The sequence below is a fragment of the Protobothrops mucrosquamatus genome, unplaced genomic scaffold, assembly GCF_001527695.2.
Source record: "Protobothrops mucrosquamatus isolate PMUCROS unplaced genomic scaffold, P.Mucros_1.0 scaffold3313, whole genome shotgun sequence".
Taxonomy (NCBI): Eukaryota; Metazoa; Chordata; class Lepidosauria; order Squamata; family Viperidae; genus Protobothrops; species Protobothrops mucrosquamatus.
The window spans coordinates 1-25812 of record NW_015389303.1 but is presented as its reverse complement, the minus strand read 5'-3'; the positions used below and the strand labels follow the sequence as shown (position 1 = coordinate 25812).

General features: G+C 55.3%; 1 protein-coding gene across 4 annotated transcripts in view; it reads right to left on the bottom strand.

Annotated features, from left to right (window-relative positions):
• The window catches only part of EXOC6B (exocyst complex component 6B), a 145799-nt gene extending 126756 nt beyond the window's left edge, over window positions 1-19043 (bottom strand). For all 4 annotated transcript variants that reach the window (XM_029286318.1, XM_029286319.1, XM_029286321.1 and 1 more), the window contains exons 1-3: window positions 18953-19043; window positions 18808-18853; window positions 16629-16833 (exon numbers count right to left, since the gene is read on the bottom strand). In XM_029286318.1, coding sequence (XP_029142151.1) covers window positions 16629-16833; window positions 18808-18853; window positions 18953-19031 — 330 coding nt within the window. In that variant the 5' untranslated portion in view covers window positions 19032-19043. The remainder of the gene's footprint in view (window positions 1-16628; window positions 16834-18807; window positions 18854-18952) is intronic.
• Between the last annotated feature and the right edge of the window lie 6769 nt (window positions 19044-25812).

Genomic DNA, 25812 nt, shown 5'->3' with positions numbered 1-25812 from the left:
GCGGCTCACCTGGAGAGTAAAACAACAAAAACCCCATGAGCAAAACTAAAAACCCAGCGCCTCGGTCATCCTCTCAGGGTGCCCCACTAACCACCCACAGGCCCCCCACCCTGCTCTCCCAGGGCCTGGATAAACCACCGACTATCAAAGGCCTTCTGCCAGGCTGAAAGGATGGGAGCCTCAACACCCCAGGGAAGGGAAGGGAAGGGAAGGGAAGGGAAGGGAAGGGAAGGGAAGGGAAGGGAAGGGAAGGGAAGTGTGCGCCCACCCTATCCGATCGAGTGGGACGGGCAACACAAGACTAACCTAAGAGGATCTGTTCTTGGCGAATCTATGCCGGTATCCAATAGCCACTGTATTTATCTTCCCCAATTGCTCTGTAGTTCTCGGAGTCCTCCCATTCCCCCTTCTGAAGAGAAAGGTAATTTTTTCCCCTTCTCTAAGCATCTGGAACTTCACTTATTCTCCGGGACTCTTCAAAACTATTAAAGGCTTGGCCAGACCATCGGCAGCTTCCTTCAGGGCCCTGGGCCTCTCGGGGAACAATCCCACTCTCTTGAAGCCGGGCTGGCCAGCCCAGATGCCCAGACGGTCAAAGATGCTTGTGGTGAGACATGGGAGATGAATTCATCCCTTCCTGGACGGGTGAAGCTCTCCTCTTTTCTCCAACATCCCTGATGCTGTCGTGGTCTTGCACACCGAAAGCGTCATTTCAGCGACGAGGGAGACGCTCCCACAGAAGGGACACCCAATCCTTGGATGATGGACCCATATCCTCCCACCACCGGGATCGTGCTGGGGGGGGGGAAGCATGGTGGGTTTGTGGAGAGCCTGGAGAGAGACAGGTTTGCCGTGGTGCGTAGATCACACGGAGTTTGGCCTGCCTAGTGAGAAAGCTGCAGCTGCCATGGAAGCAAGTGCTGGAAACCACCGAAGGAGTAACGCCACCTTAAAATTCATCAGGGGGGCAAAGCCTACATAACATCAAATAGAATAGAAAAGAATAGAATAGAATTTTTCATTGGCCAAGGGTGACCGGACACACACAAGGAATTTGTCTTCGGGCCGTAAGCTCTCAACGTGCATGCAAGCGACAAGTGATAAATCATGATCATAATCACAAAATGCAACCATAAATCATAAAATACAACATTCCATGATAATCACAGGATATTAAATAAAGCAACTGATATAAATCAAAAGATACAAACCACAAGTGATAGTCATAAAGGATGCTAAAGGAGTAGGTGATGGGGAAGATGAGAAGGACAATAGTAATACAGCCCTACTACGTGGTTTGACATCCCAGGGCATAAGACTGGGTGGTGGAAATCAGTTATTTGTATAAAACAAACAACTCTAACAATTGCTCAAAGATCTTCTTCCATGCCAGGATGTCGACAAAAAGACTATCATTTCTTAAAAGTTGACAAAGAGCGAGCTTCTGCTACAAAATACAATACAGACCTCTCCTCTGAGGCCTCTGTAATATTTCGTGGAGCCAACTCCATACTTGAAAAACGCCTAATTCTTGACCTTCCGTCATTCTTTTGAGCTGGGGGACGTACAACACGCAGTGTAAAACGGGTCCCACTGAGGTCAGCCCCAAATACAACGTGTGCAGGGCATGGCCGGACCACCTTGGGCTCCTCTCCCAATTCCGGGGCGGCTTCTCTCCACGCAGGATGAGGGCAAATATCCTCTGAAGCACACAGAAGCCTGGCTGCTGCTACTCCTGTCATTAGATTAGCCTCATTTTAAGATCATAAAAAAACATAACCTTCCGCATTTGTTCATCACAATACTCAAGCCGCTCGCTGCAAAGGTCACGTAAATAAATGATATAAATAATACAAATTCCACCCTCGTCCCCTAAAGAAGGGGCTACTGGCTTAGGAGCCACAGATAATCCCGCCAGAATCCCTAACCGCCGGGGAGCCTCAGAAGAAGCAGGAATCGCATCTGGACCAAATAAGCCGAAAAACAAATACTTAAGCAGGATGCGTTGCCAAGAAGCAATCAATCAGGATGCTTGTTTTCATCCTAAGTATTAAAAAGTATTAAAAAGTATTAAAATTGGACTGCAAGGCGATCCAACCGGTCAGTCCTAGAGGAGATCAACCCTGACTGCTCTTGAGAAGGCCAGATCCTGAAGTTGAGACTCAAGTCCTTTGGCCACCTAAGGAGAAGGAAGGACTCCCTGGAGAAGAGCCCAATGCTGGGAAAGATGGAGGGCAAGAGAAGAAGAAGGGGACGACGGAGAAGGAGGTGGCTGCATGGAGTCCCTGAAGCAGGAGGCCTGAGCTCAAATAGACTCCAGAAGACGGTAGAGGACAGGACAACAACAACAACAAAGTATTACAAACCCACTTTCCTCGGGGCCAGGCTGACCCAAAGCGATCAAGCTGCGAGAGGTCCGGTTCACTTGCTCCAGATTTAAACTGCATTTTTAAACGGGGTTTATCCTGTTTGTTCTGGGGTTCCCGGTCAAAGTCCCGTCTGCCAATCAAACTTCCCCGTACGTGCCTCGCACAAACGGGGCTTTTGCACGTGGGCAACTCTGTCCTCAGAAACCCAGAGAGAGAAAGAGAGAGGGAGGCTTGATCGGCAGGCCATGCGTCCACCCACCTGCCCCAAGAGAGCGGCCCCCAGGCCTGACGCCCGAGGTGGAGCCGTGACACCGGAGAGAACGGAGGCAGACCTGGGCTGCACGGTCCAGGCGGCGGCCCCGGGGCTCCTGGTTCCCGGATGGACGCTCTCTTTCGGACCCAATGGGAGGCAACAGAGCCCCTAGCAGCGGCACTTAGACTTATACAGGCAGTCCTCAACTTACAACAGTTCATTTAGTGACCGTTCAAAGTTACAACAGCACTGAAGAAAGTGACTGATGACCGTTTTTCACACTTACGACCATTGCAGCCATCCCCAGAATCACATGATCAAAATTTGGATGCTCGGCAACTGGTTCGTATTTATGACGTTCGCAAAGTCAATGGGGGAAGCCCGATTCACTTAACAACCGTGTGACTCACTTAACAACTGCAGGGATTCCCTTAAGCAACTGCGGCAAGAAAGGTCGTAAAATGGGACTTAACAAATGTTCCACTTCGCAACAGAAAAGTTGTGGCTTTAAGTTGAGGACTGCCTTTATACCGTTTCACGGTGCTTTACAGCCCCCCCCCGAGTGGTTTGCAGAGTGTGTTGCCTCCCCCCAGGTTGAGCCGGTCAGGATCAAACTCCCAGCAGCGGGCAGTGAATCAGCCTGCAATGCTGCATTCTGACCCCTGCGCCACCAGGGCTGCTCTCATCCTTACATAATTTATCCCATAAATTCAATGAATTATAAAAAAAATAAAATGCACAGGCTGAGATCTGGGATCTCAGTGTGGGGATGGGACCGCAGGGCCAGAAGGAGAAATGTGGATCTGTAAGCTGCAAAAGGTCCGGGAGGGGAGCTGCGCCTGTCCTGGAGAGCCAGGGCGGAAAGTCTGCGGGGGGCCACCCGGAGCACCCCAAAAGCTCCAAAGGAGGCACCCGAGGGAGGAGCCCGGAGAGGAGCCCTCCCTTCCCAGAAGGCTCCGAAGGGAAGCCGGAGAGGCAGCTCTAGGGAAGCCACCAAAACACGTGTGACAACCCATTTTGACAGCCCCTGGAGCCCCGTCTGGCATCCGAACTCTGAACGCGCCTTTCAGCCAGAGATGAATCGGAAGCACCTCCTGCCCTGAAGCCCACTTTAAAGGCCTCTCCACGGCTTCCCTGCTGGATCAGCAAGAGAGTCAAAGCAGGACCCGCTGCACTCCGGGGATCCCTTCCCACCTGCCTCTGTGGCCTGGCCAAATCTTTTTCCCTCAACACCAAAGAAGCCTCTTCCGAGCACAAGAACTGAACCCAGAAGACTTTGTCCCACTACACGGCCTCCCCCTCCTCCTCTTCCTCCATCATTTACGGCTCTAGGGAAAGGGGGAAAGAGGGAAAGAAGGAAAGAGGGAAAGAGGAAGGGAAGGGAAGGAAAGGAAAAATGGAGAGAAGGAAAGGGAAGGGAAGGAAAGGAAAGGAGAGAAGGAGAAGGAGAAAGGGAGAGGAGAGAAGGGAAGGGAAGGGAAGGGAAGGGAAAGGAAAAAGGAGAGAGAAGGAAAGGAGAAAGGGATCACTGATGAAGTTACCCGGTTGGGTAATGAAACATTGGCAAGAAAACCACCAAGCTCAGAGAGTTTCAAGGATCCCTGAGTTACAGATATTCTCCTTTATGGGTACGGACGGGCGTTTCCCACTTCCCACTTGGGACAGGCCTTTGCACAACAAGAGGAAAAACCAGGCATCTCCCCTGGGGTGTCTCCTCTCCCTCCCGATACGCTGAGCCTGCCCTGCTCATCCCAGCCAGCGTGCATCAAGCCCAGGCCGGGTGGGAGGGGGCAGGAGCGCCAGGTGAGCTCCCCAAAGCCCGCCTCTCCTCTCTTCGGACGGTCTCCCCCCCCGGGGAAGAGGCTGAGGGTCCAAGGTCCCACCCGAGCAGAGCTGCTCCGATCCTGCTGGGGTCTGGGGAGGTTCGCCTCCAGGGATGGGAGCTCAGACATCTGCCAGCGTTTTAGCCGGGCTGCTTAACAGGAACAGGGAATGCATGCCAGGGCAGCCGGCGGGGCTGTCCTCCTTCCAGAGAGGGGAGGAATATGGAAACCATTAACGGTCCCGGCTTGCTTGCTTGCTTGCTTGCGCTCTTGGAAGAAAGAAGAAGCCGGGCCTCTAAACGAGGCCTGGGGGGCATTTCGGCAGCTTAATCCACCCAGGGAGCCTCTGCTCGGTTAAGTCAATCGGAAACGGTCGGGCCCAGGAAGCCCCGACAGCGGGCGAGGGAGGACGGGGCTGGGCTGGCAAACATCCAGCTGCCTTTCACACAAGGAAACCGCTCCAATCGCACTCCCGCACACACGCACACACACACACACACACACACACTGGGCTCTTTCTCCCTCGAGGTGCCCCCTTAGGGATGACTCACACCAGCTTCTTCACACAACACACGGGGTGTCTTCCAGGTGCCCTGGCCCGGCCGCTAAGGGGGCAGAAGCTGGACTTGTATCCCGTTGTGGTTGTGTTGGTGCAGTGGGATTTTTTTTTATTTATTTATTTTGCACTGCTTTGTTCAGGGATGCCTTGAGAACTGCCCGGTAGGGACGAAGAGGTCGGTCTACAAATGTCAAAATAACCACAACCGAGAGATTGGTCTGCCAGCTCTTAGCCAACGCGGAATCACTGTGTGTGCAAAAGGGGGTCCCAGGAAAGGGAAGTGCAACACACACACACACACACACACCCAGGGCAACCAGATCCGGAGAAGACGTGGCTTTCTGTCTCCTCCAGAGTCCGCCGGGAACCTCTCCCTGCGAAGGGCCTGTAGGGCTGGTGGGAGGGCCTGCCTGGGCCTGGGGCTGCTCTCCCCGCAAGGACTTCCAGCAAGGGGCTGGCCTGCCTGCAGGGAACTCTGCCCCCCCCCAGGGGCTGGGACAACCTCTGAGGGGCTACCAAGAAGGCTATTTGCTTGAAGGCAAAGCCACCAGCCCTGAAATGAGACGAGGCAGAAAACAACGGGGTCTGCCAACTTGGCCAGCAACACGGTCGCTTATTGAAAACATGTTCCTATTCGCTCCAACAGAAACGGGACAGGGGAATGATACAAAACCCCCTTTTCCCTCATTAATAAATAAAATTTGTTATACGCAACAAATTTCTTTGAACCAGAAGAGCCAAATTCCCTTTTCCTACAGAACCCGCTCGTTAATATTTTCAACACTCCCTCCCCAACCATCCCTGCTCTTTTGTTCCTCCGCTGTCTCTGGGCGCTTCCGAAAGCAGCCGGGGGGCCACAGAAGGAGGCCCTGCCACGCGGAGAGAGCACTGGCCATCCAGGGGCTGCGCAGAACGTCAAACCGCCCATTCACGGCGGCCCTGCAGGGTTCCTCAGAAGTGGGTGGGAATCCCGCTCCAGAGAGCAAAGTCGGCCCCACGCCACCCTTGAGCAACCGAAGGCGGCCAGCCAGGGACAAAGGCAGGGGGAGACAAAAGCTCCGGGCACCAGGTCCGCCAGCAGCGCCTGGCAGGAACGTGCCACTTGCTGGGCTCAGGCCGCCATCCATCCGGCCGTCATTAGTCCAAGGAACGGCTGCAACGTTCCTTCCCACGAGGCCGGCCACGAGATCCACTCCAGGCAGGAGAGGATGTGGATCGCCTTCAAGGGCAGACCATTCTCCGCCCCAGTAGAAGTGGACCCTGGGCCTCTTCCAGACGGCCAACCGGTTGCTGGCAGCCTCCGTCTGTACGGAGAGGAAGGTGTCCCGGGACGATTCTTTCCGCCTGCCCGGCCTCCCTCGCCAGTGGCTGGAGCACACACACCGGCTGTGCGGGCCGTGTGGGAGGCTCCCCCGGAGGCTGCGAGCCACAGCCTGAGAGGCAGCCCGAGATCAAGGCGCGTGTGGCACGCGGCAGCAAAGGTGCGGGAAGGGGAGGCAGCCGGCAGAAATGGCAAGTCTCCAAGCTCCACCGAGGAGCGCTTAGTTCTTCCTCCTCCTCGGTTCTCCTGTCCCAAATTGTTCCTAATTCCAGAGGTCGGCCGCTCCGGAAGAAGACCGGAAACCAGCTTAGTGCAGCGGGAAGATGATTAGGAGCAGGAAACGGAACAGCTCATTCAGTGACCAAAGTTACAACGGCACTGAAAAAAAGGGACGTGGCCATTTTTCAACCTTTGCGGCATCCCCATGATCACGTGGTCAAAATCCAAACACTTGGCAACTGATTCATACTTATGATGGTCGCAGCGTCCCAGGGGGTCACGTGGTCCCCTTTTGTGACCTTCCGACAAGCAAAGTCAACAGGGAAGCCAGTTTCACTTAACAACCGGGTTGCTCACTTATCAACTGCAGTGATTCACTTAACAACTGTGGGACAAAAGGCCGCAAAATGGGGCAAAGCTCCCTTAACAAATGTCTCCCTTAACAAGAGAAATTCTAGGCTCTGCTGCGGTCGTAAGCCAAGGACTGCCTGTGCTACATCTTTCCCCAAAGGCTGCTCTGCCAAGCTGGCACCGGCTGTGCTGGTTGTGGGCTTCAGCCCGGCTGGGGCTCCTTCGTCTCTCAACCGGGAGGCCTCAGCCACTCTTGGGATCGCACAACACCCACAAGAAGGGGGCTCAGCCAGATCTGCAGCCGGGCCTCCTTCGGGAGCTGGGGGGCAGGCAGGGTGGACACCCAGCCACAAGCCACCTGCATGGGTAGGGCCTGCGGGCATTCGCCTGGCACTGCCCCCTCCCTACTTCATGCGAGGGCCTTTTATCCCACTCCGGGGCGGGTGAGGTTCTCTTGCGTGCCTCTTGGCAGATGTGGCTCTAGGGCTAAGCCAAATCGCCCCCCTCCTGCAGCCCCCCCCCCCGTTTTAATCAGGATCACATAAAGTTTAACACGTGCTTTGAAATGTGCAGCTGATTCCAAGCGTGGCCTTGAGGGGGTCCTGCCGAATAACGCAGACCATCCCGGCCGCTGCTCCTCGGCGCCCTCAACTTTGGCTGAACCGTCCCGGCTGTCAACACCATCCCGCTGCCAGCCAGGGGAAAGGCTGCCGGGTCAGAGCCGAAAACGGAGCTCCGGGTGAGCGGCTGCGGCATGCCCAGCCCCGGAGGGGTTGCCGGCTGATCCAGCCGTCTGCTTAGAGCAGAGCTCAGCTCCGGAAGGAAAACCGAGGGGCTGGGAAAGGCAGCCCCGCCCAGCAGGATCAGCCCCTCCGGGGGCGCCCTGGGGATGGTCCCTGCCCCAAAAGGGGAGGGGGAGTTCAGCCCCTCTTGGTGCCCTTCTGATTTAGAGCCGCTCCCTTTGTTCCTCTCGGCACACACCGTTCTTCCTGGCCCGAGTCCACGCCTGGACAGGCAGGCCTCGGCCTCGGTTGTCCTCGGGAGCCATGCAGACCTGTAGACTTCAACTCCCAGAATTCCCCAGCCAGCATGTTTTAAAAGATATGGACTTCAACTCCCAGAATTCCCCAGCCAGCCATGCTGGCTAGGGAATTCTGGGAGTTGAAGTCCACCAGCCTTAAAAGTTGCCAAGGTTGGAGACCCCTGCCCTACAGATTTCATGGCCACACTGCCAAGGCAGAGGGAGATCCAATCTTCTTTCGGAGACTCAGTTGTTGTCGTCCCCCAGGACCGAGGCTCTATTTGGCAAGGAGTACGGCTAACCATCTGCCCCCCAGGGGTCCCCTCAAGAGGTGTGACGTGGGGCCAGTGCCCAGGCCTCTGGGTAGGCTGCCTTTGTTAAGGGTTCCTGCAGAACTGCACCCCCCCCCCTGATCTTCTCCCAGATGGTTTTGATATTTTCCAGCTTTTCCCTCCGCTGCAAGAACGCAATTAGGCTCACCGGGAAGGTCCCTTTTCTAGAGCGGACGGAGATTCTCTCCCCGCTGGGTTTGGCCATAAGGAAGAATTGTTTTCCAACTTTGGTTTGTGTTCTGCTTCGTCTCGTGACGTCTGTTTGGAACCCCGATCACTTGGGGGTCCTTGGAACCCGAAGGGAGAAGCAGCCTCTCCCGTTTTGGCGGCGGTCACCAATCGCTCAGCCTGGCTGATCACCACAAGTGGGAGGGGCAGCCCAGCCTTCAGGAGACCTTCCTGCACTCTAGAACGGGGGTCTCCAAACGTGGCCACTTTTAAGACTTGTGTGGACTTCGACTCCCAGAATTCTCCAGCCAGCCATGGACAGGGGTCTCCAAGCGTGGCAACTTTAAGGTTAGTGTGTCTGGTCACGCTTGGCCAATAAAGAATTCTGCTCCTGTTCCTACTCTACTGTATACTCCAGGGGTAGGCAACCTCGGCTCTTTTATGACTCATGGACATCGACTCCCAGAATCCCTGAGCCAGATAACTATGCTGGCTCAGGAATTCTGGGAGTCGAAGTCCATGAGTCATAAAAGAGCCGAGGTTGCCTACCCCTGGTATACTCTATTCCCAGAATTCCCCAGCCAGCCACGCCAACCATGGAAATCAACCGTGGCTGGTTTGGAGACCCCTGCTCTACAGAAGAATAATATTTATGGCAAGTCCTGGGGCCGCTTCTGACTTTCCCTTCTGGCCTCTTTCCTCTTTCCCCCCATTTCAAAATCACAGAAGACCCACCTTCAGCCCCTTCCCCTCCCAGGACTTTTAAGCAACTTCCAGTGGCTCAAAGGCTATCCTGGGGTTTCAGGGGAGGCCAGCAGCCCCCCCCAAAGAGTGAAGGGGAGGATCTGGGGGAGAGGAGGGGCCGGTGGTTTCGATCCCCTCAGCAAAACAGGGCATCCTTTGCTTGACTGGCTCACCCAAGAGGGGTCTTGGGGGCCACAAAAAGGAGGGGGGCGGCTTGCACAAGGCCTCTGAGCCCCCCTCCTTTGCAGCCCCTCCCCAGAGCTTACCCCGGCCCCTGCCCCGATTTGAGGGAAGGGGCTCACGAGATCCGGAGGGCCGGAGGATGCATGAACGCGAAGAGACAAGCAAATGGGGTGAAGAAGCCGCAATCGCATGCCTGTCCTGACGGCTGCCAAAAAGCTGACAAGCTCTAAGACAAGGAGGCTGTCTGCACGAACAGTTAAATCTAATTTTCTATAAAGTACACATACGAAGGGGGAGAGGCTCCAACCGCTTCCATCTGCATTACAGATTACACAAGGCTTGAAAATCATCGGCTTGCGGGTAATTAAAAACAGGGCCCAAATGGCACACTGAAGCCTTGTTCCAGGCCACTGAGAGGGCAGCCACCACCAGCATCTGGACGGCGCACCCCGCTCGTCCCGCCCGCCACACTCCTGGGCGAGGGGAGGGGAGGGGGAGGCGCAGAGCTCTCGCACACATGGCGCCCGAGTGGGGCCGGCGGGAGGAGCCAAAGGACCCCAAGATGAGTCCGGCAGCCACCGCCAGGCCCGGGGCCCCCCACACAGCGCTCTCGTCGCCCGGAGCACGCGGTCCTATGGGATGTCCAGGAGGCGACCTGTTCTGCCAATGGGCTTCTGAGGCAGCTCAGAGGGGGATTTTATCCGCCTTTTTTGATCTCTAATTACTCAAGAGTAGAGCAGAGGTGTCCAGCCTTGACAACTTGAAGACCTGTGAACTTCAGCTCCCAGAATTCCCCAGCCTGCTCTTAAGTTTCTTTCCAACATTCCTCCTGATTGGACCACTCTGGACAAGGCTCAGCATCACCGGGGTATGTGCAGAGAAGGAAAGATGGACTTTGTTCCGGGACCTTTTCCCTAAAGCAGGGGGGGGTCCAACCTGAGCAGCTCCCCCTCCCTTCCAGCATGGATGACGGTGCCTAGTTTGGGTCCTGAAACGTCTGCAAGAAAGCAGCCAAGCTCAGAGAGCACCAAGGGCCCCACAGTCCTCCCTCCTCCCCCTCCTTCTCCCCAATTCCTTCTAGCACTGATGCTGCTCCCTAGTTGGGTAATAAAACATCTGCAAGAAAACCACCCAGCTCAGAGAGCACCAAGGACCCCACAGTTCAGCCCTGAGCTGCAAATATTCTCCTTTATTGGACTCTTTTTGCAGTCAAGAGCGTCTTGAGGAGTCAAAGCAGAAGAAGTTTCAGCCAGCTATTCTGAAGAGGGACAAAGCATTAGGAAACCTGTTAGAAATCTCAGGAACAGGCATTCTCGTAACAGAGGGAGCAAGCCTGGGGGTTTGGAAGGGAGAAGAAGGGAAACTCTGAACCGCACGGAGGAAGAGGGGACGGGCGTCTGGGTGGGTGGGTGGGGGACTCCAGAAAGAGGAGGGGCCCTCCCTCCAGGGTGAAGGAACGTTGCCTGCCTTCCTTGGTCCTCTGGAGAAACCTCACACCCCCAACGCCACACAAAGCAAAATGCCCCAAGCAGCTCCTACTGGAGAGCCCCCAACCACAAAGGGCATCGTGGCAGAAACTTAACAGAAAAGCCGAGTTGGAAGGGACCTCGGGGGTCTTCTAGTCCAACCCACTGCTCAAGCAGGAGACCCCGTACCATTTCAGACAGGTGGCTGTCCAATCTCTTCTTAGAAGCCTGTTAAAAGCCTTAAGAGCCTAAACACTTCACTTCAAGCCCGGAGGGGAAGCGCAGTCCACCCTCTTCGGCTGGGCAACCCATCCATCCACAGGGTCCATCCCTGCTATTTTTAAAAACATTTTATTTCTAAACTGCATTCCAGCTTCATTTCCCCCCAACAAATAAGGCAGAAATATCTATCCTTTGAGAAGTGTTTTGAGGGCTCACATCCTGGGTCCCAGAGAAAAATTTAAATTAAGAAAATTAAGCCCAAAGGCGTCAGACGGTGAGATGGGCAGCATATACATTAAATGAATAAATATTATTTCGCCAACACAGGCAAGCAGGGCGTGAAATGGCTTATTCCCCACCCACCCACCCTGCCCCGTTCTCCTCCTGTGCAGCCAACAGGGGGTCAGCAAAGACCACCTGACCCTCCCTCGGCCCTCCAGCCGGTGCAGCAGCAGGAGTGGGGGTCCCCCTGGCAAGGAGGACAGCAGCCCTGGAACGCTTCTGCAGGAAAAGTTCCATCCAGAACAGGGAAAGTTTCGCTCTCCTCATCGTAGCCAAATTCTTGTGGAGGGCTTGCACAATGTCACTCTCCTTTTTTTTCCCCTCCTGTCCAGACCAAGCAAGCTTTCCATTTTTTTCCCCTGACATAGATGAGACCACTAAAAAGTAAAGACCCTTGAAAACTCTTGGCCCAGAGCAGTTAATGGGTAAACAGAGTGAGGAGTGGGGGGGAGCAGAACCTGCGCAGTTCAGACTCAATCAAGCTAACCGGACGGTAATCACCCAACAGGCTGCGGTTCCCAGGCCCCGTGCAGGCAGCCGAGGGCGAGACTGCACCGATTCAGAGAGAGAGATGGGGAAACGGGACAGCTGCCTTGGGCATTCAACGTGTGGGCGATAATGCCTCCCGCCGATTTGCAAAGTCCAAACCAGAGTTAACAGAGCAACAGAGGCGACCACGGAGGAAGGCCTGAGGAGCTTTGATGTGGCCTGCTCAGCCCATGTTCCGGCACGAGACGGCCCAGGGCGACACCAGCCGAGCTGCTGAGGTCTGGAGGGCCAGAGCCTCCCACGCAGCCGCCGTGGGGCTCAGAAGACCAGGGAGGGATCCCCCCGCTGCGGCCGCGCGGGGGATCCTGGGGGCCTCTAGATACTCCCATGTAACACCTCTCCTGCACGAGCTGCACTGGCTGCCTGTGGCCTTCCGGGTGTGCTTCAAGGTGTTAGTAACAACCTTTAAAGCGCTCCGTGGCAATGGACCCAGGTATTTGCAAGACCGCCTCCTACCAAATACCTCCCTTCGACCAGTCCGCTCCCACAGAGAGGGCCTCCTTAGGGTGCCGTCGGCCAGACAATGCCGGCTGGCGACCCTCAGGGGGAGAGCCTTCTCTGTGGCAGCTCCTGCCCTCTGGAATGACCTACCCCCCGACCTACGTACAGTTGCGGACCTGCGCCTTTTTCGCCGAGCCCTGAAGGCCCATCTATTCCATGCGGCCGGCCTGGCGTAGTTTTGATTGGGCTTTGCTAGGGGTTTTATATGGGGTATTTTTAGAGCAGGCCTGTTATTTAATTTGATTTTAGAACAGAAATTTGTGTATATTTATCGTGGTTTTTATTATCACCTGTTCACCGCCCTGAGTCCCGTAAGGGAGATAGGGCGGTATATAAATTCAATAAATAATAATAATAATAATAAAGGTACCATTGAGACGTTGAATGCTTATAACCTGCAAAGGCGGAACTTGGACCCTCTTCCTTGGGGCACCAGTCCAAGATGCAGAGAGGAGCCGGAGGCCCAGAGAGAGGCCCTCGGCACGGGGAAGGAAGGAGGGAACGGGCGAAGAGCAGAGAGAAGAGACTCTTCCCTTCCTGGGGGAGAAGCAGCTTTTCTCAACCGTGTGGGGCGGGGGCGGGGGCGGGGGGGCCCATGGGGACAAAGGGGAGCCTGGCATTTTTGTGGCCTCTTCCATCCTGGAAGGACGTGCAGATTTCTGTTCGGTGCTCCCAGCAAAGATTAATTTTTGCTCTCCAGTTCCTATCCTCCACTGGAAGGCTTCTCTTTCGGGACCTTGAACGAACCGCCACAAACGTCAGGAGGGACGCTCCTGCCGGCCCCTCCCTTTTCTTTCCATAGCCCCCCAGGGAAAAGGGTGGGGGGGAGAACTGAAGGGCCAGGCCTGAATCCAGGCTAAGAAACTCAGGATCGATGCAGAGAAGGGGCGGAGGGGGGCGCTGAGTCAGCCCTGGGTGCGTGGAAGAGAGGCTGTCAGGGGAGGATGACCCGCGTGGGCACCCTCGGTCTCTCGGGAAGGAAAGCATTAGAGGGCCCTGCTTTTTATTACCCGCCTGCGCCAGGGGGCCAGGTCAGGAGCCCCCCACCTCTGACCTAGCCACAAAGATGTAAGGAACACAGTCCGTGGCCCAAGGCAAAGAGCCCTCCCTCCACTCCACGGATAAAAGGCAAAGAGAGAGGGGGGGGCACCTGGCAAAGGAATGGCGGGGAGGGGTCAAGAGCAGAGGAAGTCAGACTTGCTTCCAGCAGTCAAGCGCAGAGCGGTTGGGGGGGAGGGAAGGAGGGAGGGAGGGTTGGACTCTCTTGGCCCATGCTGCACTGCTCCAACAGCAAGCAAGAGAACGGAACCCCTTCGCTTCGGCTGCTCCAGGCCGGGGTAGGAAGCCCCCTGACGGCCACGGAGGCTTGTTCCTCCGATACCCCCGGGGTCCAAATGGCTCCGGGGAGGCCGGAGGAGGCGAAGAAAGGAGCAAGGGAAGAAGCCGTCTCTGTCTTGGCTCCTCCGAGCGCGTAAACAGCCTGAGCTGGACGTGGGCTGCCTTGGTGAGCGAGCGGAGACCTTCTCCGTCAGTCAGTCGGGCACCACCAGACAAGGGAGAGCCATTAGCACAGTGTTTCTCAACCTTGACCATTTTAAGGCATGTGGACTTCAACTCCCAGAATTCCACAGCCAGCAACGCTGGCTGTAGAATTCTGGGAGTTGAAGTCCACATGCCTTAAAATGGTCAAGGTTGAGAAACACTGCATGATTAGCACTTTCCATGAGGATAACCTTGCAACTTCTCCAGGAATACAGCGGCGGCTGCTGCCTCTGCCAGCATCTCAGCTTTTCCGTAAACAACCAGGCTCCTTAACTGCTCACATCAGGTAGATCTGGATCCTTTTAATGAAGCCGGTTTCAAACACCCAGCGCCCGAGCGCAGCGGGCCCCCCTCCCCGTTTATTGGTTTAGAGGGAGCTTAAGGACCACCAGGGCTGCCGTTGACAGGGAAAGCCCGGTTGGGCCCGCTCCTCTGTTGACGGACGCCCCGCTGGGTCTTCGGCCAGGAGGGCGAGGTTCACGCGCAGGCTGGCATTTCTTGCGACGTGCCCTACGGCGCGGTGCCACTGCCCCCTTCCTCTGCCAGGGACGTTCACGTGACAGCCTCTATGTGACTAAAGGCAGCTATTCATAAGATGGGGAGGGAAGGTCTTTCCAAGAAACACACATGGGTGCACGTGTACACACGCACACGCGCACACCTGGAGCCTCAAAAGCGAGGGAGGCAACTCCATCTTCTCACAGGCATTTCACTGGGGGCCTTCTCCAGCTCTGCAGTCTTAAAAGGGGCTGACGGCCTCCCCACCACCCCCACAGCCCCCGTCCATCCCCCAAGGATTCTTCCCTTCCGCTCCTCCTGACCCACATTCACCTATTCACACCCTGGCACAGGGGTCCCCAACCTTTCCAGCTTTGTAGACTGGCGGGGGGGGAGGGAGGGAATGCTCCCATGTGAGCGACACACACTCACGCAGGTGAAGCCCCATTTGTGAGAGTGCTGCACACTCACACACTGCTTGCCTCTGAATGGGCCGCAGCCCAGGTACTAGGCCGCAGCCCTGGAGTTGGGGACCCGTGTTCTAGCGAACTTGGCTGCAGCTACCCAGATACGGCCGTGCAGGAGAAGCATCTTTATTTCCTAAAGCAGTGGTTCTCAACCTTTTTAATGCCGCGACCCCAACCGGTCGTAAGTCGAGGACTAAACCGGTTGTAAGTCGAGGACTAAACCGGTTGTAAGTCGAGGACTACCCAACCGGTCATAAGTCGAGGACTTTCCCTGCCCGGGAGCGCCACGCATGCGTGGTTCCGCCCCCTGCGCCAGCCGAGGCGTAGCTGGCAAGCGGCAGAGACGGAGCAGGCCGACCACCAGCTGGCCCAGCCCAAGGGAGGTAAGGCACCCGCCGGAAAAGGGGGAAAAATGGCCGACAGCCTTGTTGGTGACCCCGGTGAAATGGTCGATCGACCCCAAATGGGGTCCCGACCCACAGGTTGAGAACCTCTGTCCTAAAGAGTGAAGCCATTCAAAGCAGTGAGTTCCCCTCCGTGGCCACAAGGGAATCCCTGCAGTTTAAGACCATCATTTTGTCCCCCCCTCCCCTCTTTAACAGGCCAGGTTTTGCCCTTTTTGGCCTTGGGTCCGGTTGGCCGGCTGGGTGCCGATAGGACCGACCTCTCTGCCCTGAGCCCAGAGCGCCTCCCCTCCGGCCAGCAGCCCACGCCTTGTGTCCTCTCCCCGGGCAAAGCAAAGGCCAGGCCCCCTTTTCATTCCCCTGTCATCCACAGCTGAGGGGTGAGCATCACAGAAGAGCAAAATGTCACGGCCGACAACTTTTCCAAGAGCAGCGCAGGCAGATGCCTCTTGGCTGTCATCTGAAATCCAGTCTGGTCACGGCAACTTAAGCCGGTTATCTTCCAAAGACAGAGGCCAGAGTCACCCTAGATATCAAACCTGGTTATGCAATGAACCCATTTTCACGGAATGCAGAGGCGAAGGCGGAAGGCACAAAGCAGAGTCTGGATGTGAAAGAAGCCTGAGTGAACTGCAAGATTGGGGTGGCATTTGCCTCCTTCTTTGGCTTACTGCTTCTGGTGCGTTTTCCGTACGTCACGCAACTGCGACGGGAATCGGGCGAGGAGCACGCATGGACATAATAAAAAATGACTAAACCGATTTGGCTGTTCTGCACGGTACGCTAAGCCCTCCACCCCCAGCAGCAGCAAACAAGAGGTTTAGGCTGGCGGTATCCTGAGAAGCCCACACCCCCCCCCCCCGTTGCGATAGGCGTCAGAAATGAAAGCTGCCCTGCTTTTGGTTTGCAGAGTTTTTATCGTTTATGACTTTAAGCTGCCCAGGGTTACCTTGTGGTAAGATGGGCAGCCTGAAAGTTTTATAAATAAAATAAATAAATCATGTTCCAAAGCTAGAAAACGGAAACCAGGCCCAGCTAGCACTGCCTGCGTTCTCCAGCGTTCGAGGCGACAGCGGTGTACGCCAGCCCCGGAGGGAGAGCCCCGAGGCCATCCAGTCCAGCCTTCTGGGCATGAACAGGGGTGGGCAAGCCACAGCCTCTGGCTGACCTTCTCAGCAGCTGAGGCTTCAGACAGGCTGCCTGAGATCTGGAAGGGAGGCTCAGCAGCCCTCGGGAACTCAGGCAGGGAAAAGGCTCGGGACGAGATGAGACGAGGGGAGGAAAGAGGGCTCAGAGCCAACGTCCTCGGTGACCTGGGAGAGATGCTTCGGCCTCCCACCGCCGGGCTCCTCACCTGTTTCATGGCCGTCTCCCCAATCTTGTCCGAGTGTTTACGGATGCTCTCCAGGAAGTCTTTGAGGTCAGACATGGAAACCTCCTTGATCTCCTCCCGCAGCTTCGGAATGTTCTCCAGCAGGACCTTGCAGAAGCGGTAATGGCTGACTTGAGGCAAACACATCCGCTCGAGGTGCTCTAAGGTCTTCAGGGCGGGATAATGCCTGGAAGGAAGGAAGGAAGGAAGGACCCAGCTGGCTCAGGGGCAGGTAAGGCGGCCCACTCCACCCACCCACCCACCAGCCATCAGGGGACCCTAAAGCTCGCGGAGCCTTCATGACACCAGGAACCCCCTAAGCCAGGGGTAGGCAACTTTGGCTCCTTCATGACTGGTGGACTTCAACTCCCAGAATTCCTGAGCCAGCAGGGCTCAGCTTGGAAACCTCCCTTTCCCCTCAGCGTGGCTGGCTCAGGAATTCTGGGAGTTGAAGTCCATAAGTCATAAAAGGGCCAAGGTTGCCTACCCTTGACCTAAGCTGTTCATCCCGCTGAATTGGTCACCCCGAGATGGGGGGGGGGGTTTGCTGAACTTTACCAGCCCTAATTATCTCCCCATTGATAAGACAACAAACCGCATACAGGTGAGTCCTTGACTTACGACCACAATTGAGCCTGTTTCTGTTGCTAAGCGAGACCGTTGTTAAATGAGTTTTGCCCTATTTCACGACCTTTCTTGCCACAGGGCTTAAGTCCATCCCTGCAAGTTGTTAAGTTAGCGACAGGGTGACCTCCCCCCCGGGACGCTGCGACCGTCGTAAATACGAGCCAGTCATGTGACCACAGGGAGGCTGCAACGGTCGTGTGAAAAACGGTCCTAAGTCCCTTTTTTCAGTGCTGTGGTAAATGGTCACTAAACGAACTGTTGTAAGTCGAGGACAGCCTGTGTAAAGGAGTGCTCCCTCCTCCTCCTCCTCCTCCTCTTGCCTATTAGGGGGTGGCCACTCCTTAGAATCAAGCCAGAGTCACAGAAAAATGAGCCCCAGGCAGGGAGAAAGGAGGAAATATTACAGAGAAATGGCAAAACAGAAGATCCGCCAAGGGCTCTGGAAACACACACACAGACACACACACAGACACAGACACACACACACACACACACACACACACACACAGAGAGAGAGAGAGAGAGAGAGAGAGAGAGAGAGAGAGAGAGAGAGAGAGAGAGAGAGAGAACGGTTCCCACTCCTCCCCCTTGGCCCACAGAAGTGTCCACGATCACCCCGGGGCTCTGACATCCAGGGGAGCCTCAAGCCTCGTGCCCCCTTCTTAAGGAGCGGTTATGAGCAAAAGAGGGGGTCCCCCTCTTCGTATTTACTGCAACGGCCCAACGGCCATCTGAAAGGAACGGTCTTTTCCTTGATAAGGAAAACCTTTTCCCAGAAAAACTGCAAATGCAAAATCAGGAGAACCCACCAAGCCAGAGAAACAAAAACAAAAAAAGGAATTTGTCCACAGAAACTGTTGGTGCAATGATTTAATGAACTCTACTTGTAAGTTCAAACTCACGTTAAACCTTATAGTGTTTTTAAAGCAGGAAAGGGGAATCAAGGGTCTGGGATATTATTTATTTCTCATTTATTACATCAATTTACAAAGCTGCCCCACTCACAACGGTGACTCTGGAAAAAGAAGCAGACGAAGGAGTAAAGCCACGCCGGAGTCAATAAGAAGAGCGAGAAATTCACCCTTCTTCTTGAGTTTGGCAGAAATCCCCAAGTCTCAAAGCTGCCACGACTGGGGACCCCCAGTTTAGGGGTGAGCCCCACTTGGGTCAGGCCCCTCCCAGCATTATATTCCACCCCTCACAGATCTTTGGCTTAATAGCAAGAGCCATAAGACTTATATACCGCCCCACTGTGCTTTTCAGCCCTCTCTAAGCGGTTGGCAGAGTCAGCCTCTTGCCCCCCCCTTCCCCCAGGGACAATCCGGGTCCTCATTTTACCGACCTCAGAAGGACGGAAGGGGCTGAGTCAACCTTGAGCCGGTCGGGATCGAACTCCCGGCAGTGGGCAGAGTCAGCCTGCAATGCTGCACTCTCACCACTGCACTGCCAGGGCTCCGTGGTTAATCAAGCCCGACCTCCGGAACCTTCCTTGGTCCCTGGATGAAACCCAGAGCCGCCCAGGAGCGCCTCCTACCTTTTGGACTTCATCTGCTCCCTCAGCTTGCTCTCCATCTCCAGAACTAGCGGAAGGAACAAAAACAAAGGCAGAAGTCAGGAGGAGGAGGAGGAGGAGAGCGTCTCCAGGTGCCTCCGTCCTCTGCTGCGAGTCTCTCTCTCACCGGGAAGGCACTGGGTGAGTTTGTCCACCGTGGCAGAGATGTTCCACTGCTGCAACCGGCACTGGCTCAGCTCCTCCATGGCGCCCACCAGCTGCGAGAGAGAGAGAGAGACACGGGCCTTATCACCCCAGGCAGCCCCAGCCCCCTTCCCTCCCCAGAGGGGCTGGTTGAGAGCCAGGAGCCAGCGCAGGGACCACGTGCGTGCACAGCCAACCCCAGCCAGCCTCCAGGCCAGCTGAAGGGGCAAGCAGCTGGGTGGGCCAGGGTTCGGCCGCCAAGAGCCAGCGCCTGGGTGTCACTTGGGCTTCGTGACGGAAAACACTCAAGGGGGCAGGACCGAGCTAAAGCACAGACTGGACGGATGGATTCCCACACCCCTGGCCTGATCGACACGCTCCCTCCAGCATTTTAGGCCCCCGCCAGCCGTCCGATTCTGTGCTCTGCGTTCGCCGTTCCGGTCCCAGCTGCAGTCCCAAGCTGAGGAATGCCCGTAAATAAAATGGCCACAAAGGCTTCAAAGAGAGGAGCCGAGGCTTCCGTACTTGCTTGCTTTCCAGCTGCAGCTTCCGGTTGGTATCCGTGACTTGATTCTGTAAAAGAAAGTTTGGAAGGGCGATTTTTTAGCCCATGAGGCGAGCCCCCCCCGCCTCCCAGCCCCCCCCCCAGAGTTGCTGGGAGCACAAACTGGATGGATGATGACAGATATAGATCAGAGGTGGGGAACGATCGACTCTTTATGACTTGTGGACTTCAACTCCCAGAATTCCTCAGCCAGCCATGATGTAGGCCAGGGGTAGGCAACCTGGGCTCTTTTATGACTGGTGGACTTCAACTCCCAGAATTCCTGAGCCAGCCAAGCTGAGGGGAAAGGGCGGTTTCCAAGCTGAGCCAGGCTGGCTCAGGAATTCTGGGAGTCCACGAGTCATAAAAGAGCCAAGGTTGCCTACCCCTGGCCTAGACTGTAGAGCATGCTGCCTGGGGAATTCTGGGAGTTGGTCCACAAATTATAAAGGGGCCATCATTCCCTGCCTGGATGGGTGGATGGATGGACGGTCATACAGATAGATAGTAGATAGTAGAGATAGATATAGATAGATAGATATAGATAGAATTAGATAGATAGATAGATAGATAGAGAGAGAGAGAGAGAGAGAGAGAGAGAGAGAGAGAGAGAGAGAGAGATGATGGAGTTGCACCCTCAGTCCCTCACTGGCCTTCTCCCAGGTGACTAACTTGGACTCATCTGGCCCCCGAGATGCTCCATGCCACGTTAGCCTCTTGAAACTGCCTTTGGCTGACACCCCCCCCTTTACCTTCAGCTTCTGGGCCTCTGCCCGGACCTTCAGGAACTCCGTGATGGAGTCCACAAAGCCCTGGTAGTGGAAGTTGCACATCTTCTCGATCTCCCGGTCGTGATTCCGGATGCGAGCGTCCAGCTTCTCCATGAAGCGTCCATGTTCTGCACCGTCATAGACAGACCTGGATAAGGCAGAATGGGTTAGGCAGGCAGGCAGGCAGTTGTCTGCTGAAACGCTGAATTAACCTGTTTTCTGAGTTCACATCATATGCAGAAAGATATATAAACTAACCCTGGGGTCTCCAAACTTGGCAACTTTAAGACCTGGGGACTTCAACTCCCAGAATTCCCCAGCCAGCCATGCTCCTACAGATGCAACAGAACTGTCTGTAATTTGGAGGGGAGGGGGGGGATGTCCAAGCAGAATGTTTGACTGTTGTGTTCAGGGTCTGCTAGGAGGAGGTTCATTAACCTGAGATTTCATCCGAGTGTGTGGTCCCGGTGAAGATTCAACTGCCAGCTGCTTGGTTTACTCAGCAGATGTGAGCGACTCAGTTTCCCCTTTATCCCTCACCCGACAGCGGCTAAAAGTGGAGCCAAGGAGGAGGGGGTTAGACTAGAGCAGGGGTCTTCAAACTTGGCCCTTTGATGACTTGTGGACTTCAACTCCCAGAATTCCCCAGCCAGGCGCTGCCAAAGGGGCAGCGTCAGAGAGCTTTTAAACTGTGTTTGTTTATGCCCCCAATAAACTCAGAAGACACAGCACCAGGTACAAGGGCCAAAACCATCTTTGCCGCCTGCTGCAGCTGCCAAAAAGGCCAACACAGTGCTAGGCTGCATCAACAGAGGGAGAGAATCAAGATCACGTGAAGTTTTAATACCACTTTACAAGGCCTTGGTAAGGCCACACTTGGAATACGGCATCCAGTTTTGGTCACCACGATGTAAAAAAGATGCTGAGACTCTAGAAAGAGTGCAGAGAAGAGCAGCAAAGATGATCAGGGGACTGGAGGTTAAAACATATAAGGAACGGTGGCTGGAACTGGGAATGTCTAGTTTAATGAAGAGAAGGACGAGGGGGATACATGATAGCAGTCTTCCAATATCTCAGGGGCTGCCCCAAAGAAGAGGGAGTCAAGCTCTTCTCCAAAGCGCCTGAAGGCAGGACAAGAAGCAACGGATGGAAACTCATCAAGGAGAGAAGCAACCTGGAACTAAGGAGAAACTTCCTGACAGTTAGAACAATTAGCCAGTGGAACAACCTGCCTCCAGAAGCAGTGAATGCTCCAATACTGGAAGTTTTTAAGAAGAGACTGGACAGTCATCTGTCTGAAATGGTGTAGGGTTCCTGCCTGAGCAGGGGGTTGGACTCGATGACCTCCAAGGTCCCTTCCAACTTTATCATTATTATCATCATCATCATCATCATGATTACCACCTCCAGCCCAAGACTGAGGACCCAGGAGGGTCCCCCGAGGAGAAGGCCTTGCTGACTGAACTCCTCTACAAAGCCGCAGTCCAACATCTAACGGTCGATTGTGTTCCTCTCACACTCACAGCCCTGCCTTGCAAAACCAGACCGGGGCCACGTCCCGACGACCAGGTGGGGGTCTAGTGAAGGGAGATGGGCTCTGCTGCTGCAGCCTCCCCCCTTTGAGGGGGACCTCTTGTGGATGCTGGCTCTGTTTGCCCCCTCCTTGGAGTGAGGGGTCTACAGCTGCTAATTCTGGAGCAAGGCAATCGTCTTCCTACGCAAGGGAAGGCGACCCCCAAGAGGTCAGGCTGGGTCAATCCTTCCACCAGAGACCCCTGGAGCAATCACCGCTTGCAGGCTCGGCTGGAAGTTGCAGGAGATCTGGAAAGGCACAAGGGGCAAAGCACTTCCACACCATGGCAAGGAAATGTCCAGGCCAGGGGTGGGCAACCTTGGCTCTTTTATGACGCGTGGACTACAACTCCCAGAATTCCTGAGCCAGCAGGGCTCAGCTTGGAAACCTCTCCCTTTCCCCTCAGCATGATTAGCTCAGGAATTCTGGGAGTTGAAGTCCACGCGTCATAAAAAGAGCCAAGGTTGCCCACCCCTGGCCTGGACATTCAATAAGCCATCCAGCGCCAGTCCAAAATTTGAGGGGCTGCCACAAAGAGGAGGGGGTCGGCTAGCAGGGCTAATTCTGCAAGAGGTTTCCAGCCAAACCTTCCAACAAACTGGCCTTCATCAGAGGATGGCTTAAGTGACAGACTGGAATTGTGCCTTGTTTGCTTACCTAGCTGTCATGCTAAGAAAAGCCAAGGGGATGTGGTGCATTCTGGGACACGAGTCCCACTCCCCACCTGGGTCCCGGTTAGAGAAAGCTGCAAGCGTGTCATCTTGCGGAGAGCAGGGCCCGGTTCAGAAGACCCCGGGCTTTCGTCTCGAGGACGGCGCCACGAGCATCTGGGCCTGTCAGGCCCTCAGATGTCTTGGTGAAAGGAAAGATCACGCCTGCGTTTCCACAGAACGTGTCTGGAAAGGCATCCACAGAGCTTCTTTAGCCGTCGTCCCCCCCATTCCTATTCCTCTCTGCCAAAGACTTTCTGGATTATTTTAAAGCCAGTATTACGAAGTTCCTTCTCCTTCTTAATAGGGAACAAAACAGAATTATGCAAAATAAAACCATCTGCAATCATCCACAAGTGTATACAACAGAGTCTCGTAGCCGAGCTGCGTTGTTTAGCACGGGCGGCGTATCCTGGTTGTAAACAACGGCCTCCTCGCACTTGCCTACCCCGAGTGGGGCAGAGACCCTCGGGCTGTCTTGTGGGGGACACGGGAACGTTGAAGCTGGGGGGGGCATAGAGGGGATGGGGGTGAAATGGAAAATGGGTTTTGTTTTGAAGCGCTGGGAAAAGGCTGCGTCCTAGAGGTTTTGCCAACCCCTCTTTGGTCAGCACAAAGAAATCTCAGGGCATTCTGACTGATCTACATTTCAGCCACGATAAAATCTTGGGGGGATCCCGGAGTAATCTGGAGGGGCAAAGGCCCTCCCCCCCTCATTCGCTCTGTGAGCTGCTCTTCCCAGGAGATTCCCTCCCTCCCTCCAGGGCCTTCACCAAATATCGGGCCAAGAACTGGCTTTCCACGTGGCACCCCTTCCCCTGGGCCTGCCTTCCTCCCCCCATTCCCTCCCCTCTTGGCTGAGGACATTGCCCCCCCCTTCCTCAACCACAACCACAACCACCCAGGACAGCCACACAGTCCTCTGTTTACGACCACAATTGAGCCCAACGTTTCTGTAGCTAAGTGAGGAACTGTTTGAATAGCCTCGTTTTACGACCTTTCTTGTTAAGGCAACCACGGCAGCTGCTAAGCTGGTCACACGGTTGTTTGGTGAACAGGGCCTCCCTGCAGGCTTTGCCGGTCAGAAGGCTGTGAAAGGGGGTCGTGTGAACCCGGGACACGGTGACACAGATGCCACCCAAACCCAGAGGCCGGGCAGAGAGAGGCGGGGACCTGGGCCCGCCCGTCCGCAGAGCACAGCGGATCTGCAGTCACGGGGACTTTCTGGGGACTGGGAAGGTCTCCCGTTCTGGGCTTGATTAAGAAGTGGGACCGAGGCCCAGATGACACTGGAAGGGCGAAAGGCGCAACGACATTCTTTTAATCCCCGGACGCTTTCTTTCCACCAAGTGTCAAGGCAATAAAGAGTCCCTTATTAGGAAAGTTAAAAAAACAAGGCAGCATACAGAACGGGCCCCTGGTTCCCGTGCGAAGGCACGTCTTTTGCCACGTGCTCTGGAAAAGGTCAGGAAAAGTCTGGATCCAGGTGGCTTGGAGCATAAACCCGGCGCCTTTGCCGCTGCCGGCAACCAGGAGCCTCCGGAGCTCGTGCGGGGAGCAGCCTGGCAAGGCGCAACCCGACGGGACCCCCGAGATCAAAGGGAGGAGCTCCCCAAATACAGCGGCCGGCACCCCCTTGGCCCCCCGGGTGGCGCTGAAGTTCGCCTGCACCCTGGCCCCATAAATAGGCAGCCCTGCACTCTGGGTCCTGGGTCCTCTCCGTGCTGGGTTGTCCTCTTGAAGACACCTCTCGTGACCCCACTGGACAGCATCATCAGTGCTAGAAGGGGTTGAGGTTTGCCCTCCGTTTATATATACTTCTAGTTGGCTCATGAGGCATCTGCAAGGAAACCATCCAGCTGAGAGAGCACCGAGGGCGCCCGGTTTCAACCCTGAGTTGCAAAGTTTCTCCTCCGGCGGAAGCCCTGCCTTCCCCGTTCTTGCAGCTGCGGTCAAGGCACTCAAGAGCATTCCTCTCCCAACTTCCCACCTGCTTTCCAAAGTGGTTCCCAAGTGCTGTAGACCATCGGCCGGGCTCTGGCCCCGCTGCCCACTGCTGGAAAAGAAGGGAGTAAAAGACACACCACCTTTCATCTGCCCGTCACGGCGCCCAGGATCGTCCCAAAACACAGGCTTTAGGGAAGCAGAGGGATTGCCTCGGTGTCGGTGTGTATTTTTGGCTTAATCCTTGCGACCTGCTGAGCTTGGAGCAGGCCCCACACCTTACCCCTTCTTTCAGTGGGGATAGAAGCCAACTTCAGAACTTACAGTGATGCTTACAAATGTGCTTAAAAATGAGTGGGCTCTCCCGAATATTTCTGCACAAATAGGACCCAAAGCGTGACCTCTTCTCCGCAGAAGGGCCCAAACTAGATAAGGAGAACCCAGTGAAAGAAACGAGTCAAAGGCTTTGGGCGCTGATTTTCTGAGGAAAAGGACAGGAGCCAGCCAAGGCCAGGCCGCCTCCGGCTGAAGAAGGGAGTCGGGGGGCTCGGAGCTCCCCAGGAATCTGAACCAAGAGCACCTCCCAAAGGCTGGTGGGGAGACGTGTTTTCACCAAAAGCTGCTAGATCAGTGTTTCTCAACCTTGACCATTTTAAGGCATGTGGACTTCAACTCCCAGAATTCCACAGCCAGCGTTGCTGGCTGTGGAATTCTGGGAGTTGAAGTCCACATGCCTTAAAATAGTCAAGGTTGAGAAACACTGTGCTAGATGTTCCACAGAGCTCCAAGGAGAACAGACCAGCTTTCCTCCCCCCCAAACCAGCCCATCCCCTTGTTTTAATCCTCATCCTTGAGTCTCTCTCTCTCTCACACACACTCACACTCACACACAAGCCCCTTGACAGGCAATCCAGGTGCCAACAGCTCCAGGTGATACAGCGTCTAAGAGCAACAGCTCCACTGAAGCAACAGGCGGGGTCTTCGCAGGGAAGAAAGGCTTGGACCATCCGGAGCCCAGAACGAAAAATTAGGGGGCTGGGGGAGGGAGGCGAAGGGGGGGGTCATGCTACAAGCTGCAAGGAGGGGCCCAGAGAGAAGGCCAACTCCAGCCCACGCAGCTCCCCCCCCCAGGACCAGGATGGAGGACTGGCCACCAGCAACAACACTTTTTGAGGCAGAAACCACAGATGCGTCAGCAAGCCACCCTCCAGCTCCCGGTCCTTTCAAGCTGGAAGAACAATTGATTGGCACCAGGTGTCTGTGGTGGTGGATGGGAAGAAGAGCCAGGACAGACGGCAAGCA